The sequence below is a fragment of the Macaca nemestrina genome, chromosome 20, assembly GCF_043159975.1.
Source record: "Macaca nemestrina isolate mMacNem1 chromosome 20, mMacNem.hap1, whole genome shotgun sequence".
In the NCBI taxonomy this organism is placed as follows: domain Eukaryota; kingdom Metazoa; phylum Chordata; class Mammalia; order Primates; family Cercopithecidae; genus Macaca; species Macaca nemestrina.
The window spans coordinates 41,995,065-42,009,386 of NC_092144.1; the positions used below are offsets into that span (position 1 = coordinate 41,995,065).

The 14,322-nt window shown below is 45.8% G+C and overlaps 1 protein-coding gene across 8 annotated transcripts in view; it reads right to left on the reverse strand.

The window, feature by feature from the left end:
• Nucleotides 1-5,274: 5,274 nt before the first annotated feature.
• The window catches only part of LOC105495596 (ankyrin repeat domain 27), an 81,034-nt gene continuing 71,986 nt past the window's right edge, over nucleotides 5,275-14,322 (reverse strand). For all 8 annotated transcript variants that reach the window (XM_071085960.1, XM_011765333.3, XM_071085963.1 and 5 more), the window contains 5 exons: nucleotides 13,006-13,167; nucleotides 10,818-10,929; nucleotides 8,500-8,578; nucleotides 8,233-8,305; nucleotides 5,275-6,603 (listed from right to left, as the gene is read on the reverse strand). In XM_071085960.1, the coding sequence (XP_070942061.1) occupies nucleotides 6,382-6,603; nucleotides 8,233-8,305; nucleotides 8,500-8,578; nucleotides 10,818-10,929; nucleotides 13,006-13,167 (648 nt within the window). In that variant the 3' untranslated portion in view covers nucleotides 5,275-6,381. The remainder of the gene's footprint in view (nucleotides 6,604-8,232; nucleotides 8,306-8,499; nucleotides 8,579-10,817; nucleotides 10,930-13,005; nucleotides 13,168-14,322) is intronic.

Genomic DNA, 14,322 nt, shown 5'->3' on the forward strand with positions numbered 1-14,322 from the left:
GTTTAAAATTCTTTAAGAATGTTGAATATTGGCCCCCACTCTCTTCTGGCTTGTAGAGCTTCTGCTGAGAGATCTGCTGTTAGTCTGATGGGCTTCCCTTTGTGAGTAACCCGATCTTTCTCTCTGGCTGCCCTTAAGATTTTTTCCTTCATTTCAACTTTGGTGAATCTGGCAATTATGTGTCTTGGAGTTGCTCTTCTCGAGGAGTATCTTTGTGGCGTTCTCTGTATTTCCTGAATTTGAATGTTGGCCTGCCCTTCTAGGTTGGGGAAGTTCTCCTGGATGATATCCTGAAGAGTGTTTTCCAACTTGGTTCCATTTTCCCCCTCACTTTTAGGCACCCCAATCAGACGTAGATTTGGTCTTTTTACATAATCCCATACTTCTTGCAGGCTTTGTTCATTTCTTTTTCTTCTTTTTTCTTTAGATTTCTCTTCTCACTTCATTTCATTCATTTGATCCTCAATCGCTGATACTCTTTTTCCAGTTGATCGAGTCGGTTACTGAAGCTTGTGCATTTGTCACGTATTTCTCGTGTCATGGTTTTCATCTCTGTCCGTTTGTTTATGGCCTTCTCGGCATTAAGTATTCTGGTTATCAGTTCTTCCACTCTTTTTTCAAGATTTTTAGTTTCTTTGTGCTGGGTACGTAATTCCTCCTTTAGCTCTGAGAAGTCTGATGGACTGAAGCCTTCTCTCATCTCGTCAAAGTCATTCTCCGTCCAGCTTTGATCCGTTGCTGGCGATGAGCTGCGTTCCTTTGGAGGGGGAGATGTGCTCTTATTTTTTGAATTTCCAGCTTTTCTGCCCTGCTTTTTCCCCATCTTTGTGGTTTTATCTGCCTCTGGTCTTTGATGATGGTGACATACTGATGGGGTTTTGGTGTGGGTGTCCTTCCTGTTTGTTAGTTTTCCTTCTAACAGTCAGGACCCTCAGCTGTAGGTCTGTTGGAGATGCCTGAGGTCCACTCCAGACCCTGTTTGCCTGGGTGTCAGCAGCAGAGGCTGCAGAAGATAGAATACTGCTGAACAGCAAGTGTACCTGTCTGATTCTTGCTTTGGAAGCTTCCTCTCAGGGGTGTACTCCACCGTATGAGGTGTGGGGTGTTGGTCTGCCCTTAGTGGAGGATGTCTCCCAGTTAGGCTACTCAGGGATCAGGGACCCACTTGAGCAGGCAGGCTATCTGTCCTCAGATCTCAACCTCCGTGTTGGGAGATCCACCGCTGTCTTCAAAGCTGTCAGACAGAGTCTGCAGAGGTATCTGCAGAGGTTTCTGCTGCTTTTCTTTGTTGTTTAGCTGTGCCCTGTCCCCAGAGGTGGAGTCTACAGAGACTGGCAGGCCTCCTTGAACTGCTGTGAGCTCCACCCAGTTCGATCTTCCCAGGGCTTTGTTTACCTACTTAAGCCTCAGCAATGGCGGGCGCCCCTACCCCAGCCTCGCTGCTGCCTTGCTGTTATAGCAGACTGCTGTGCTGGCAATGAGGAAGGCTCCGTGGGCGTGGGACCCTCCCGGCCAGGTGTGGGATATAATCTCCTGGTGTGCCCGTTTGCTTAAAGCGCAGTATTGGGGTGGGAGTTACCTGATTTTCCAGGTGTTGTGTGTCTCAGTTCCCCTGGCTAGGAAAAGGGATTCCCTTCCCCCTTGCGCTTCCCAGATGAGGCGATACCTTGCCCTGCTTCAGCTCTCGCTGGTCGGGCTGCAACAGCTGACCAGCACCAATTGTCCAGCACTCCCCAGTGAGATGAACCCAGTACCTCAGTTGATAATGCAGAAATCACCTGTCTTCTGTGTTGCTCGCCCTGGGAGCTGGAGACTGGAGCTGTTCCTATTCGGCCATCTTGCTCCGCCCCCTCGAGTAAGTTGTTTTAGTATCATAGCCAAGTGACCAGATCTGTGTTTTGAATTATTCCCCTTCCTACCAAAAGCTTTTAAGCACGTGTACCAGCATGAATCTATCCTTTGCAACACTGCTGTGAATATTAGATAGGGAAAGTGTCCGCGGCAGAAACAGAAGCTGCTCCAGCACTCTTCCGGAAGAAAAACATAGCAGCCGCGGCCGCCAGTAACATGAGGGGAATTAAAACCTGTGCATCAGACTGAATCAGCTTCAAATTTGAGCACATCTAATATTCCAAGACGTAGACTCTGTGAAAGCAGGTAAGCTGTTTCTCTTCCTGCCGATAGTTCTTCCATTTAATCTAAGAAAACTCCTAGCTTTGCCAGGTGCAGTGGTTCATACCTGTAATCCCAGCACTTTGGGAGGCTGAGGCTGGCAGATCTGTTGAGGTCGGGAGTCCGAGACCAGCCTGGCCAACATGGTGAAACCCTGTCTCTACTAAAAATACAAAAATTAGCTGGGCGTGGTGGCACACACCTGGAATCCCAGCTACTTGGGAGGCTTGAACCTGGTAGGCAGAGGTTGCAGTGAGCTGAGATCAGGCCACTGCACTCCAACCTGGGTGATTCCATCTGAAAAAAAAAAAACAAAAAAAACCTGCCAGCTTTGATCTCATTTATAATCTGTTTTTCCAGAGGTACTGAGATTAACAAATACTACTCCCTCCAAAAAAACTAGAGTGATGACAAAAAAATGACCAAAATAATTAGGCATGTTAGTAATACTACTACAGCAATAAACATGTTTGTAAGAGAAATTACTTCTAATGATTTCAGATCCAGTTGAGACAGTTCAGAGTTGAAACATTTTGGTAACATATCACTCATAATGTTGCAGGTGACTTAAAGCAAATGCTCTCTCTTCTGTTGTGCTTGCTTTCCATTAGGTTATGAAAACCTGCACTCATAAGGTAGGGTTTTCAGAGATGGAGACTTGCTATGTTGCTGAGGCTGGCCTCAAACTCCTAAGCTCAAGTGATCTTCCCACCTCAGCCTCCCCCGTAGCTGAGACTAGGTGCAAGCCACTGCTCCTATATTTAAATCATAAACTTAACCATCAACCAGCTGTTTGGGGGTAACCGTTTAAATATCTTAGTCCTGTGAGACCCAGCACAGGATTACATTCATAACTTTTAACAAGGTGAATAAGATTAGTAAAAAAGTGAAGGGAAATGTGGTTTACAAACCCCAGTCTCTGCGTTAGCCAGCATACTACTGATACATGTTCAAACTGGAGATTCTACTATATTTGAAATTTGCAACTATTGTCAGTGAAGAAAGTGTTAGAATAATACCTAACATTATAAATAAGTAGAACCGTTAAGAACATTAACATATTTTTAAAAGAACAGAATGATTAAGATGAAATCTGGTTGGGGATTTTGTGTCAGGGTAAACTGGTAATTAAAAAAAAATGTGGTCAGGGATTTTGAAAACATCCCAGTTACAGATAAATTTTGCTTTAGGCCTCTTTTACATACAAATGCTAAGGGAATATGAGGCACTTCACAAGTTCTGTGCTTTCTCTCACAGGATAACCACTGTCCTAATGGCAACTGCTGTGAATGTGTTTAAAGATGGTCAGATTCTTTCAGACACCTACCTGAGAGTGAAAAGTGGTTCTGTGTACAAGGAGAGAGGTTCCTGATGGCAACAAGAGGCTGGAGTACATTTTAGGGAGTGGAGAGAGGTTATTCTAAACTTTCTAATTTAAATGAGTGAACTCGCATTGCTTTGAATTCAAACCTTTTTTTTTCCCAAAAATGTAAATTAGGGCATTAATTTCTCAACTGTCACATCAGGTTTTGAGTAGGGAAAGCAATTGGAAAAAACTGGTTGTTTTTGTTTGAGATGGAGTATCGCTCTGTTGCCAGGCTGGAGTGCAGTGGCATGATCTTGGATCACTGCAGCCTCCTCCTCCCGGGTTCAAGCAATTCTGCCTCAGCCTCCCAAGTAGCTGGGATTACAAGCGTGCGCCACCACACCCAACTAATTTTTGTATTTTTAGTACAGATGGGGTTTCACCATGTTGGCCAGAATGACAACTGTTTTTTAAAAATAATCGAGTCACTTAACGATGGAAAACATTACTGATGACCAGAACAGCTCAAAAAGAAACAGCATTTACCTATCCAGAGGAAGGGTACACCAAGCTTGCAGCTGCCACTGCCAACAAGACCTTGATCCTGGCTGTGAGATCCCTCGCAGCCCCCTTATTTTTCTGAATCTTTCCCCATTTGACAATTCTACCATCCACAGCAATTGTTGAAATTAAAAGGGTATATGTGAAAATGTTTTCGGCTGGGCATGGTGACTCATGCCTGCAATCGCAGCACTTTGGGAGGCCAATGTGGGCAGATCACTTGAGGTCGGGAGTTCGAGACCAGCCTGGCCAACATGGTGAGACCCTGTCTCTACCAAAAATACAAAAATTAGCCAGGCGTGGTGGCAGGCGCCTATAATCCCAGCTACTTGGGAGGCTAAGGCAGGAGAATTGCTTGAACCTGAGAGGCGGAGGCTGCAGTGAGCCAAGATCATGCCACTGCACTCTAGCCTGGGTGACAGAGCAAGACTCCATCTCAAAAAAGAAAATGTTTTCAAAATTATATTGTACTACCCCAAAATATTAGCTGGTGTCAAATGTGCATATTTGTATCCTGAAGAATACCTGTGCTGATAAACTGTATAGGATGTATTTTCTTAATTAGGATGGTATGGAACCACAGCAGCTTCAGTCTATAAGGTGGTTTTGTTTAAAAGAAGTAGGGAAGGCTGGGCGTGGTGGCTCACGCCTGTAATTCCAGCACTTGGGAGGCCGAGGCGGGCGGATCATGAGGTCAGGAGATTGAGACCATCCTGGCTAACACGGTGAAACACCATCTCTACTAAAACTAACAAAAAACTAGCCAGGCGCGGTGGTGGGCACCTATAGTCCCAGCTACTCGGGAGGCTGCGGCAGGAGAATTGCTTGAACCTAGGAGGCGGAGGTTGCAGTGAGCCGAGATTGTGCCACTGCACTCCAGCCTGGGGTGACAGAGTGAGACTCCGTCTCAAAAAAGAAAAGGAGGAAAAATCAAAGCAACAGGACTCATTTCCTGTTTGGGGTAGGAAGCTGTATTCATTTTATTCTTCTGATTTCCAAAGAAAAACATTTTTGTGGGCCCTGGACACTGTGCCTACTGGGTTAAGTCGGCCTTGGTCAGTAGATGGATAATGAGCTAAGTGATCAAGTTCCCATGTTTCAGTCTCACATCTGTAACTGAAAAATACATATCCATTCAATGGGGACCACTTTTCCCACACACAAAGCAAATGTTTACAGCAGAGAGGCCGAGAAACATCCACAGCCAAACAACTAAAAAAGCATACCATGACACATTCAAGAATCATAAAGTTTACTGTTTCTTTTCCATCATTTGGCACATATCCAAGGCACATTAGAAAATTAGAAATCATAAATTACTTTGTAGAAAAATAACCCCTCCCTTCTGTACATACACAAGTATTTCCAAGAACATGGACAAAACCATTTCCCTATTACAAGGTCATTTGAAAATAGACTCAGGACAAACCTATATACTTGCAGCTCTAGGCCAATAACAAAAAAAAAACCAGTATAATCTACAGAAATTTATAAAAAGGAATAAATGGCAATAAATTCTAACTGAAAGTAACTTTGACCTGGTTTGTGCTATTAAGTTTTGAATCTGAATCAAAAGACTAAAAGATGTGCCAAATCTACTTTCTAATCCAGTAACCATCCATCGGGTGTGAGTGTGACATTCACAGGAGGTTCTCAACAAAAAGGGATGTTTCTAGAAACACTGCTACAGACGCACGTGTAGTAACCGAGTATCTGTACCTACTTGTTAGAAGGAAAATGATAAGCAACCTTTCCCACACGCATGATGTGGAAGAGGTCTGATGCATCCTTTCACTAAAATGAACATCAAAATGGGATTGAGGCATCTCTTGGTTCAAGTGTTGCTTTGCAAAGAAACATTGTCCAGCTGTTGCTTTCTTCCTTCGGATAGGACGTTTCAGCCTGGCCTCGACAGAACCATGAAACCCAAATTGCTTCTCTCCCGCTTCATCCGAGGTGGAGGAATTCTAGTTGTGGTTTGTGAATGTACACAGGTCAGAGAGGTTTAGCACCTTTTGGGAGGAGGAGGTCAGAATCTGGTGGTGAAACCTCTCCCCCTGTGACCGACAAACCCTCATACTTAAAAAGAAGCATGCACCTCTGGCTGAAGGATCTGGACTCTACTGGAATTTCGGTTTCAAGTGTATTCATTAGCTTTGAAGAGGAGAGAGATGGTGGTGGTGAACCTTTGCGTTGCATTCTTAGCCACAGAAAAGCTTTCGGGAACTTGGTGCTGAAGCCCTTCTCAAGCCAGTTTCATGGAAGCACATTGAGTCCTCAGTCAGCATCCTCTTGTTGCATCCTTGCTTCCTGGCAGCAGGTTCAACAACTCGTCATTCCTGTTAGGACCGGGAAGCACTAACCTCTTGGGGACCAGCAGCCTCCAGGCCCTGGGACACGACTGCATCCTCCACTGTGTGTCTCCGCAGCATCCGCCTGTGTCCAGGGCCAGTCTGTGTCAGTCCAGGCCTCTCCGGCCAGTCACTGTTGCCTTTCTCAGCAGCATGAGATCCACTCTGAGCTGGCGGGTTATTCTGTCTCAGGGTGACACTTTGCCTCCCTGGCTAAAGAAAGAGTACATTTTGAACCGTTCGCGTCCTCACTGTACTGGAAGCCACAACTATGACAGTGACAGCTGCCCCTTAGTGCTTAGTGTCACACAATGTGCTCAGTGCTTGACAGGCATAATTTCAATTCTCACATCCCTGTGGTGCTAACATGGCATGTGCATACTACATGTGTCAGACACAGAGTAAATGTTTCACATGTTTTCACAATCTTTATGACTCTAGGAGGCATGTACTACTACTGTTATCCCCGTTTTACAGCTGAGGAGACAGGATCAGCAAAGTTAAGCCACCTGCCTAAAGTCCCACAGCTAGCAAAGGAAAAGCTAGCACTCGATGGAACTCAGGCAGATTTCAACGTTTCTGGCTTTCCCACAAAGCAGCAGGTCTACTAGCAACACCATGTAAGACTGACTATGATATCAAAATTAGTCATGTTAATTAAAATCATTTTAATTATCTAAAACAACAATTTAGAACTTTTGTGTATTTGTTCCAACAAGCCTATGCTACATACGCTATAAATTCTCATCAGCAAGAAGGAAAGTCGTGGTTCTGAGAAGAATCACTGTCTCAGATCACAGGTTTTCTTTTTTTTTTTTTTTCTGAGACGGAGTCTCACTGTGTCGCCCAGGCTGGAGTGCAGTGGCCGGATCTCAGCTCACTGCAAGCTCCGCCTCCCGGGTTTACGCCATTCTCCTGCCTCAGCCTCCCGAGTAGCTGGGACTACAGGCGCCCGCCATCTCGCCCGGCTAGTTTTTTGTATTTTTTAGTAGAGACGGGGTTTCACTGTGTTATCCAGGATGGTCTCGATCTCCTGACCTCGTGATCCGCCCGTCTCGGCCTCCCAAAGTGCTGGGATTACAGGCTTGAGCCACTGCGCCCGGCCAAATCACAGGTTTTCAATCAAGCTTCTGAGTAATTTAAAAATGCAGTAGGGGCCGGGCGCAGTGGCTCACGCTTGTAATCCCAGCACATGGGGAGGCCGAAGCGGGCAGATCACTTCAGGTCAGGAGTTCAAGACCAGCCAATATGGTGAAACTGCATCTCTACTAAAAATAGAAAAAAAGCCAGGTGTAGTGGCACATGCCTCTGTAATCCCAGCTACCCAGGAGGCTGAGGCGGGAGAATGCTTAAACCGGGGAGATGAGGACTGCAGTGAGCCAAGATCGCGCCACTGCACTCCAGCCTGGGCCACAGAGCAAGACTCGCTCAAATAAATAAAATTAAAATGCAGTGGGAAGATGGTCACCTAATTGTCTGAGCAACTGTACACCATACTTGGAGACATTGTTTACCCATCTATAAACTGTCGTTTTCTTTGGTGATTAAAACCATAGTGAAATTTGGGATGGTTCATCTCCTATAAGCACCAAGACCTGTGGTTCCCCACCCATGTAACACTTTCCACTCCTCTGCTCAGAAATGTACTTTGAAATATAACAATCAGTGAAGCCTGTACTCTACACTGTCCCATGAAATAATTCCAGTTTTAACTGTTGCTAGCTCATACGGCGCAGGGAATAATGAAGATGATGTTCAAGGAGACGTGTGTTAACCACGGATTACCTTTGACAAAGCCAGGCTTTAGAAAATATGGTTAAAAGCCAGTGTTTAATAACTTACCTGATGCAAAGAACCTTCGGTTAAATTAGGGACACTTCTATCTCTTGCCATAATCTCCCTTGAAGTCTTTCCCCTAAAACCCAAAATAAACTAAAATAAATATTTGCACAGTGGCATGAAACACTCTGGTTGGCCACAAGGTGGCAGCATTTTGGACATTATTAGGTGCAGATTTGTCCATAACCACTTACAACTGAAGCCCCTTACGTGCAGCCTGGAGAAAACTAGGGGCAAAAGCACAGAAATCCACTTGATTTTCATACTCACTTCAACTGACCGGCTGAGTGGACAAAGTAAAACTGTCTTGTAAAAGGTTCATCTGGTAGATCATACAGTTTTGAGTTCCCTGTAGATAAAAAGATAAACATCTAAACACTTCGAAAACAGTGTAAAAATATTTTAAAATTACAGCATAGACACAATCTTTTTTTTTTTTTTTTTTTTTTTGAGACGGAGTCTCGCTCTGTCGCCCAGGCTGGAGTGCAGTGGCCGGATCTCAGCTCACTGCAAGCTCCGCCTCCCGGGTTCACGCCATTCTCCTGCCTCAGCCTCCCGAGTAGCTGGGACTACAGGCGCCCGCCACCTCGCCCGGCTAGTTTTTTGTAGTTTTAGTAGAGACGAGGTTTCACCGTGTTCACCAGGATGGTCTCAATCTCCTGACCTCGTGATCCGCCCGTCTCGGCCTCCCAAAGTGCTGGGATTACAGGCTTGAGCCACCGCGCCCGGCCGACACAATCTTTCTATTCTCAGGTTTACAAAATTTAGAAAATGAAACACTGAATTTGCTTAAAGAAACACGGCTAGTACCTATTTATAACAGGCTGAGTATCTCCAATTCAAAAATCTAAAGCCTAAAACGCTACAGGCCGGGTGCAGTGGCTCATGCCTGTAATCCCAGGAGTTTGGGAGGCCGGGTTGGGCATATCACTTGAGGTCAGGAGTTCAAGACCAGCTTGGGCAACATGGAGAAACCCCATCTCTACCAAAAATACAAAAACTTAGCTAGGCGTGGTGGCGCACACCTATAATCCCAGCTACTGGAGAGGCTGAGGCAGGAGAATCACTTGAACCCACGAGGCAGAGGTTACAGTGAGCCGAGATTGCATCACTACACTCCAGCCTGGGCAACACAGCAAGACTCCATCTCAAAAAAAAAGCTACAAAATCCAAAACATTTTGAACTCTTTGACATGATGCTCAGAAGAATCTGATTTCCTGATTTGGATCCTCAACCAATGAATATAATGCAAATATTCCAAAACCCAAAACGCTGCTGGTCCCAAGCATTTGAGATGGGGGGTAGTCAGCCTGTATTATGAGAACCCCCATGAAACAGAAAACTAAATCCTTAACTCCCTTAACTCTCCCAGCCACAGCCAATTATGGTGAGACAGTCTCAGGGCTATCCAGATATGTGAATGGGTTTATCCATATTATTGTATTGCATTATTGCATACCTCACTGGATAATATTTCATACTGTAAATTTAAAAAAAAAGAACAAGGACCCCTTCTAAACTTTTTAAAAAGAAGAAAATACTTCAGTCCCACTGCTGTTTGGCAATTGCTGTTCTAATTATAATCAACTTCTGCACACGTACAAACTTAAAAAAAAAAAACCTTGAGGCCAGGTGTGGTGGCTCATGCCTGTAACTTCAGCACTTTGGGAGGCTGAGGCGGGCAGATCACTTGAGGTCAGGAGTTCGAGACCAGCCTGGCCAACATGGTGAAATCCCATCTCTACTAAAAATACGATTAGCCAGGAATGGTGGCACATGCCTGTAATCCCAGCTACTTGGGAGGCTGAGGCAGGGGAATCGCTTGAACCCAGGAGGCAGAGGTTGCAGTGAGCCGAGACTGCACGACTGCACTCCAGCCTGGGTGACAGAGTGAGACTCTGTCTCAAAAAAACTAAATAAAAAATCTTTGTGGCTCACACCTGTAATCCCAGCACTTTGGGAGGCCGAGGTGGGCAGATTACCAGATCAGGAGATCGAGACCATACTGGCTAACACGGTGAAACTCCGTCTCTACTAAAAATACAAAAACAAAATTAGCTGGGCGAGGTGGCAGGCACCTGTAGTCCCAGCTACTCAGAAGGCTGAGGCAGGAGAATGGCGTGAACCCGGGAGGAGGAGCTTGCAGTGAGCCGAGATCACGCCACTGCACTCGAGCCTGGGCAACAGAGTGACATTCCGTCTCAAAAAAAAAAAAATATTGAAAGGTAACATTCACCCTGGATGTCCAGGAAATTCCCAGAACACCTGACTTTGGAACATGAGGCATGAAAGAAACTCCCCGGGAGACTGTTCCCCATCTCCACAGGGGGACGCCTGAACCTTCAAGGTAGCATTGACAGTTTATTTCCTCAAGAAACATCATTACCATCAACCAGAAAACTAACAGCAAAAAAAGATTACCCATAGTCTGACAAATTGGGAGGTAACCATTTCTTTGGTGCCTGTATCCCCTCCAGGCACGATTATAATTACATTTTACATACACAATTAAATGAACACCAGCAACTGCTCATGAATGTCTAAATATACCCAGGTTGAGCATGACAGAAAGAATGTAAACTCTTACATTTTTTCCTGATCTTAACAGTAACATACTCCCTGCGGTCAGTTTCGGCCACATCGTCTAATGAGGCAACACAGCTTGGTACCACCTGAAGCAATTCCATTATTTTTGAATTCTGCAATTTGAAAGGGAAAAGGAACAGTAATGTTTTTATTCTTTTTTAATAGGCTATGATTTGTTTTTGATCTAAATGTCAGTATTAGTGTGGCTGGGCAGAAAAAGCTCAGAAATAATTACAAACGGAGCTTGGAGGCCATAAAGCCCAGTGGTAAAAGGAGGCCTGCGTGGAGAGCCCGGCTCTGCCCTCTCCGTGGCCTCCATGCTGGGGATCCAACCACTCCATGCAACCAGCTCAAACACAGTAAGTTGATCTACTATCATATGCTTATCATGAGGCTGCTGAGGGCCCCCCATACAGTAAGTACTCATTGAAACACATTAATTAACGGCACGGTGGCTCATGCGTGCAATCCCACTACTCTGGGAGACCAAGGTGGGAGGATCACTTGAGCCCAGGAGTTCAAGACTAGCCCGGGCAACACAGCAAGACCCTGTCTCTATTTAAAAATAGTAATAGGCCATGCGCGATGGCTCACACCCGTAATCTCAGCACTCTGAGAGGCCGAGGTGGGTGGATTGCTTGAGCCCAGGCAGTCGAGACCAGCCTGGCCAACATGGCAAAACCCTGTCTCTATTAAAAAAAAATTAGCTGGGCATGGTGGCACATGCCTATAGTCGCAGCTACTTGGGAGGCTGCGGTAAGCCAAGATTGCACCATTATACTCCAGCCTGGGCAACAGAGATCCTGTCTCAAAAAACAATAATAATAAAATTAAAAATTTTTAAAAACCAAAAAAAATCAACATAATCATTTAAGAAAGTACTAAACTGAGAGTTTAAAATATTTCAATTCTGTCACTGAAAATTAATATAAGGAGGCCAGGCACAGTGGCTCACATCTGTAATCCCAGCACTTCGGGAGGCCAGGGGAGGTGGATCAGTTGAGGTCAGGTGTTCGAGACCAGCCTGAGCAACATGGTGAAACCCGTCTCTACAAAAAACACACAAAAAATGTAGCCAGGCGTGGTGGCACATGCCTGTAATCCCAGCTACTCAGGAGGCCGAGGCAAGAGAATTGCTTGAACCCAGGAGGCAGAGGTTGCAGTGAGCCAAGATCATGCCACAACAGAGCAAGACTCTGTCTTAAGAAACAAAAAATTACTATAAGGAGCCTATCCACGGAGTGGATTGATTGATGGTGATATTAGCTTCTCAGTTGTGTCACTTAACAGCCAACTCGCTGTCTATCTTGAGTAGAAAACAAAAGAAAGACTCAGCAGGAAAACAGGAACAGAAAGAGCTGCCGCCCGCCAGGGGAGAAGGACCCTTCCGCATTGCTCTCCACGCAAGCACCCACAGCACTGGAGAAGGCAGTACACCAATAATCACGATTCCTACAGGACTGAAGGACTTCTACTTTCATTCTTCTGAGACACAGTCTCTGTCACCCAGGCTGGAGTGCAGTGGCACAATCTCCGCTCACTACAGCCTTGACCTCCTGGGCTCAAGCGATCCTCCCACCTGAGCCTCCTGAGTAGCTGGGACCACAGGCACACCACTATGCTCAGCTAATTTTTTGATTTTTTGTAGAGATGGGGTCTCCCTATGTTGCCCAGACTGGTCATGAGCTCCTGCGCTCAAGTGATCCTCCTTCCTTGGCCTCCCAAAGTGCTGGGATTACAGGCATGAGCCATTGTGCGTGGCCTCATGGAGTTTTAAATCCACCAACTAAACAAACCTTCTCCATCGTGCTGCTAAGACAACAGTTGTGTTCACACTGCGAGGATGGTGAGACCAGAACATCATGACTTGCTCCTTCCCCTGGAGTGCCTAACTCTACGTAACTACCGGACCACGGCCTTACTGCTGGCTGGGGGGGAGCCCCTCCACTCAGGCCTTTGAAAACCACCTGTGAAAGAATGATTCCTGGTTCCCAGAGCGCCACCTCTGACCAGGGGACCGAGGACCAGTCATCCACCCACGCTGCAGACTTCTGGCACACCAACTACGCCCAACCCAGCGATGCCAAGAGCCAGCTGTTGCTATTTCAGATCCAGCTTAAACACAAGGGATCCAGAGGGAGCTGTGAGCAGCTCGGGATTCCCTCGGCTCTTCGACGCTCTCGGCCTACCTGTTCGGCACAGTCTACAGCCGTGCGCTGCCGCTTGTTCAGCACCTGAGCTGACGCTCCGTGGAGCAGAAGCAGCTCTACTACGAAGACGTGCTTTTCAATCACAGCCTCGTGCAGTGCTGTGTTGCCCTTATTGTTAGAAGCGTTAATGGAGGCCCCATGCTGGAAAGAGAAACCACACGATCAAAAGGAACGCTACGAAACGTCAGCATGGAATAGGGCTGTGGGCATACAGGTATTCGCTATAAAACACATTCAACTTTTCTTATGTCTGAAACTTTTCTTAAAATTTGCGGGGGAAAGGTAGTACTGAGAAAAAAAGATTTCTAGACAAAGAGTTCTATAGCATTTATTCTAATAGCAGAGAAAACAGAAGCCACTTAAATGTACAAAGCAGAAACAAGTTTAAAAAAAAAATCACCATGGTATATCCATAGTTATGCAACCATTAAAAATCAAAGTTCGAATAAACAAGTTTCTACATTAAATAACAGTAAAACGGAAAACAATACTTGGGGCCAGGCACGGCGGCTCACGCCTGTAATCCCAGCACTTTGGGAGGCCGAGGCAGGTGGATCACCTGAGGTCAGGAGTTCAAGACCAGCCTGACCAACATAGTGAAACCTCATCTCTACAAAAAAGAAACCAAAAAAACAAAAAAAAAAAATTAGCCGGGCATTGTGGTGGGCACCTGTAGTCCCAGCTATTTGGGAGGTTGAAACAGAATAATTGCTTGAACCTCGGAGGCAGAGGTTGCAGTGAGCCGAGATTGCGCCACTGCACTCCAGCCTGGGTGACAGAGTGAGACTCCACCTTGGCAAAAAAGAAAAGAAAACAATACTTGGCGAGGCGCCGTGGCTTACACCCATAGTCCAGCACTTTAGGATGCCAAGGCAGGAGCATCATTTGAGCTCAGGAGTTTGAGACCAGCCTGGGCAACAAAGTGAGACCCATCTCCACTAAAAACAAACAGCAAAAATTAGCCAGGTGCAGTGGTGCATACCTGTAGTCCCAGTTACCTGGGAGGTTGAGGCAGGAGGATCGCCTGGGCCTGGGAGACTGAGGCTTGCAGTGAGCCGTGAGGGTGCCACTGCATTCCAGCCTGGGCCACAGAGCAAGAACTTGTCTCAAACAAAAGAAAAGAAAAGAAAAGAAAACAACACTGAAGCTATACACAATTTTTAAGAAGTTCACCAAAATGAGTTTCCCTTGAGTAGCAGAGTCATGGACAAATTGGTTTTTCCCTACTTCTTTAGGAAATTTTAATCCATTCGCATAACCCTTATCAAGACGGAAAAAGAGCAGCAGGGACAGAGG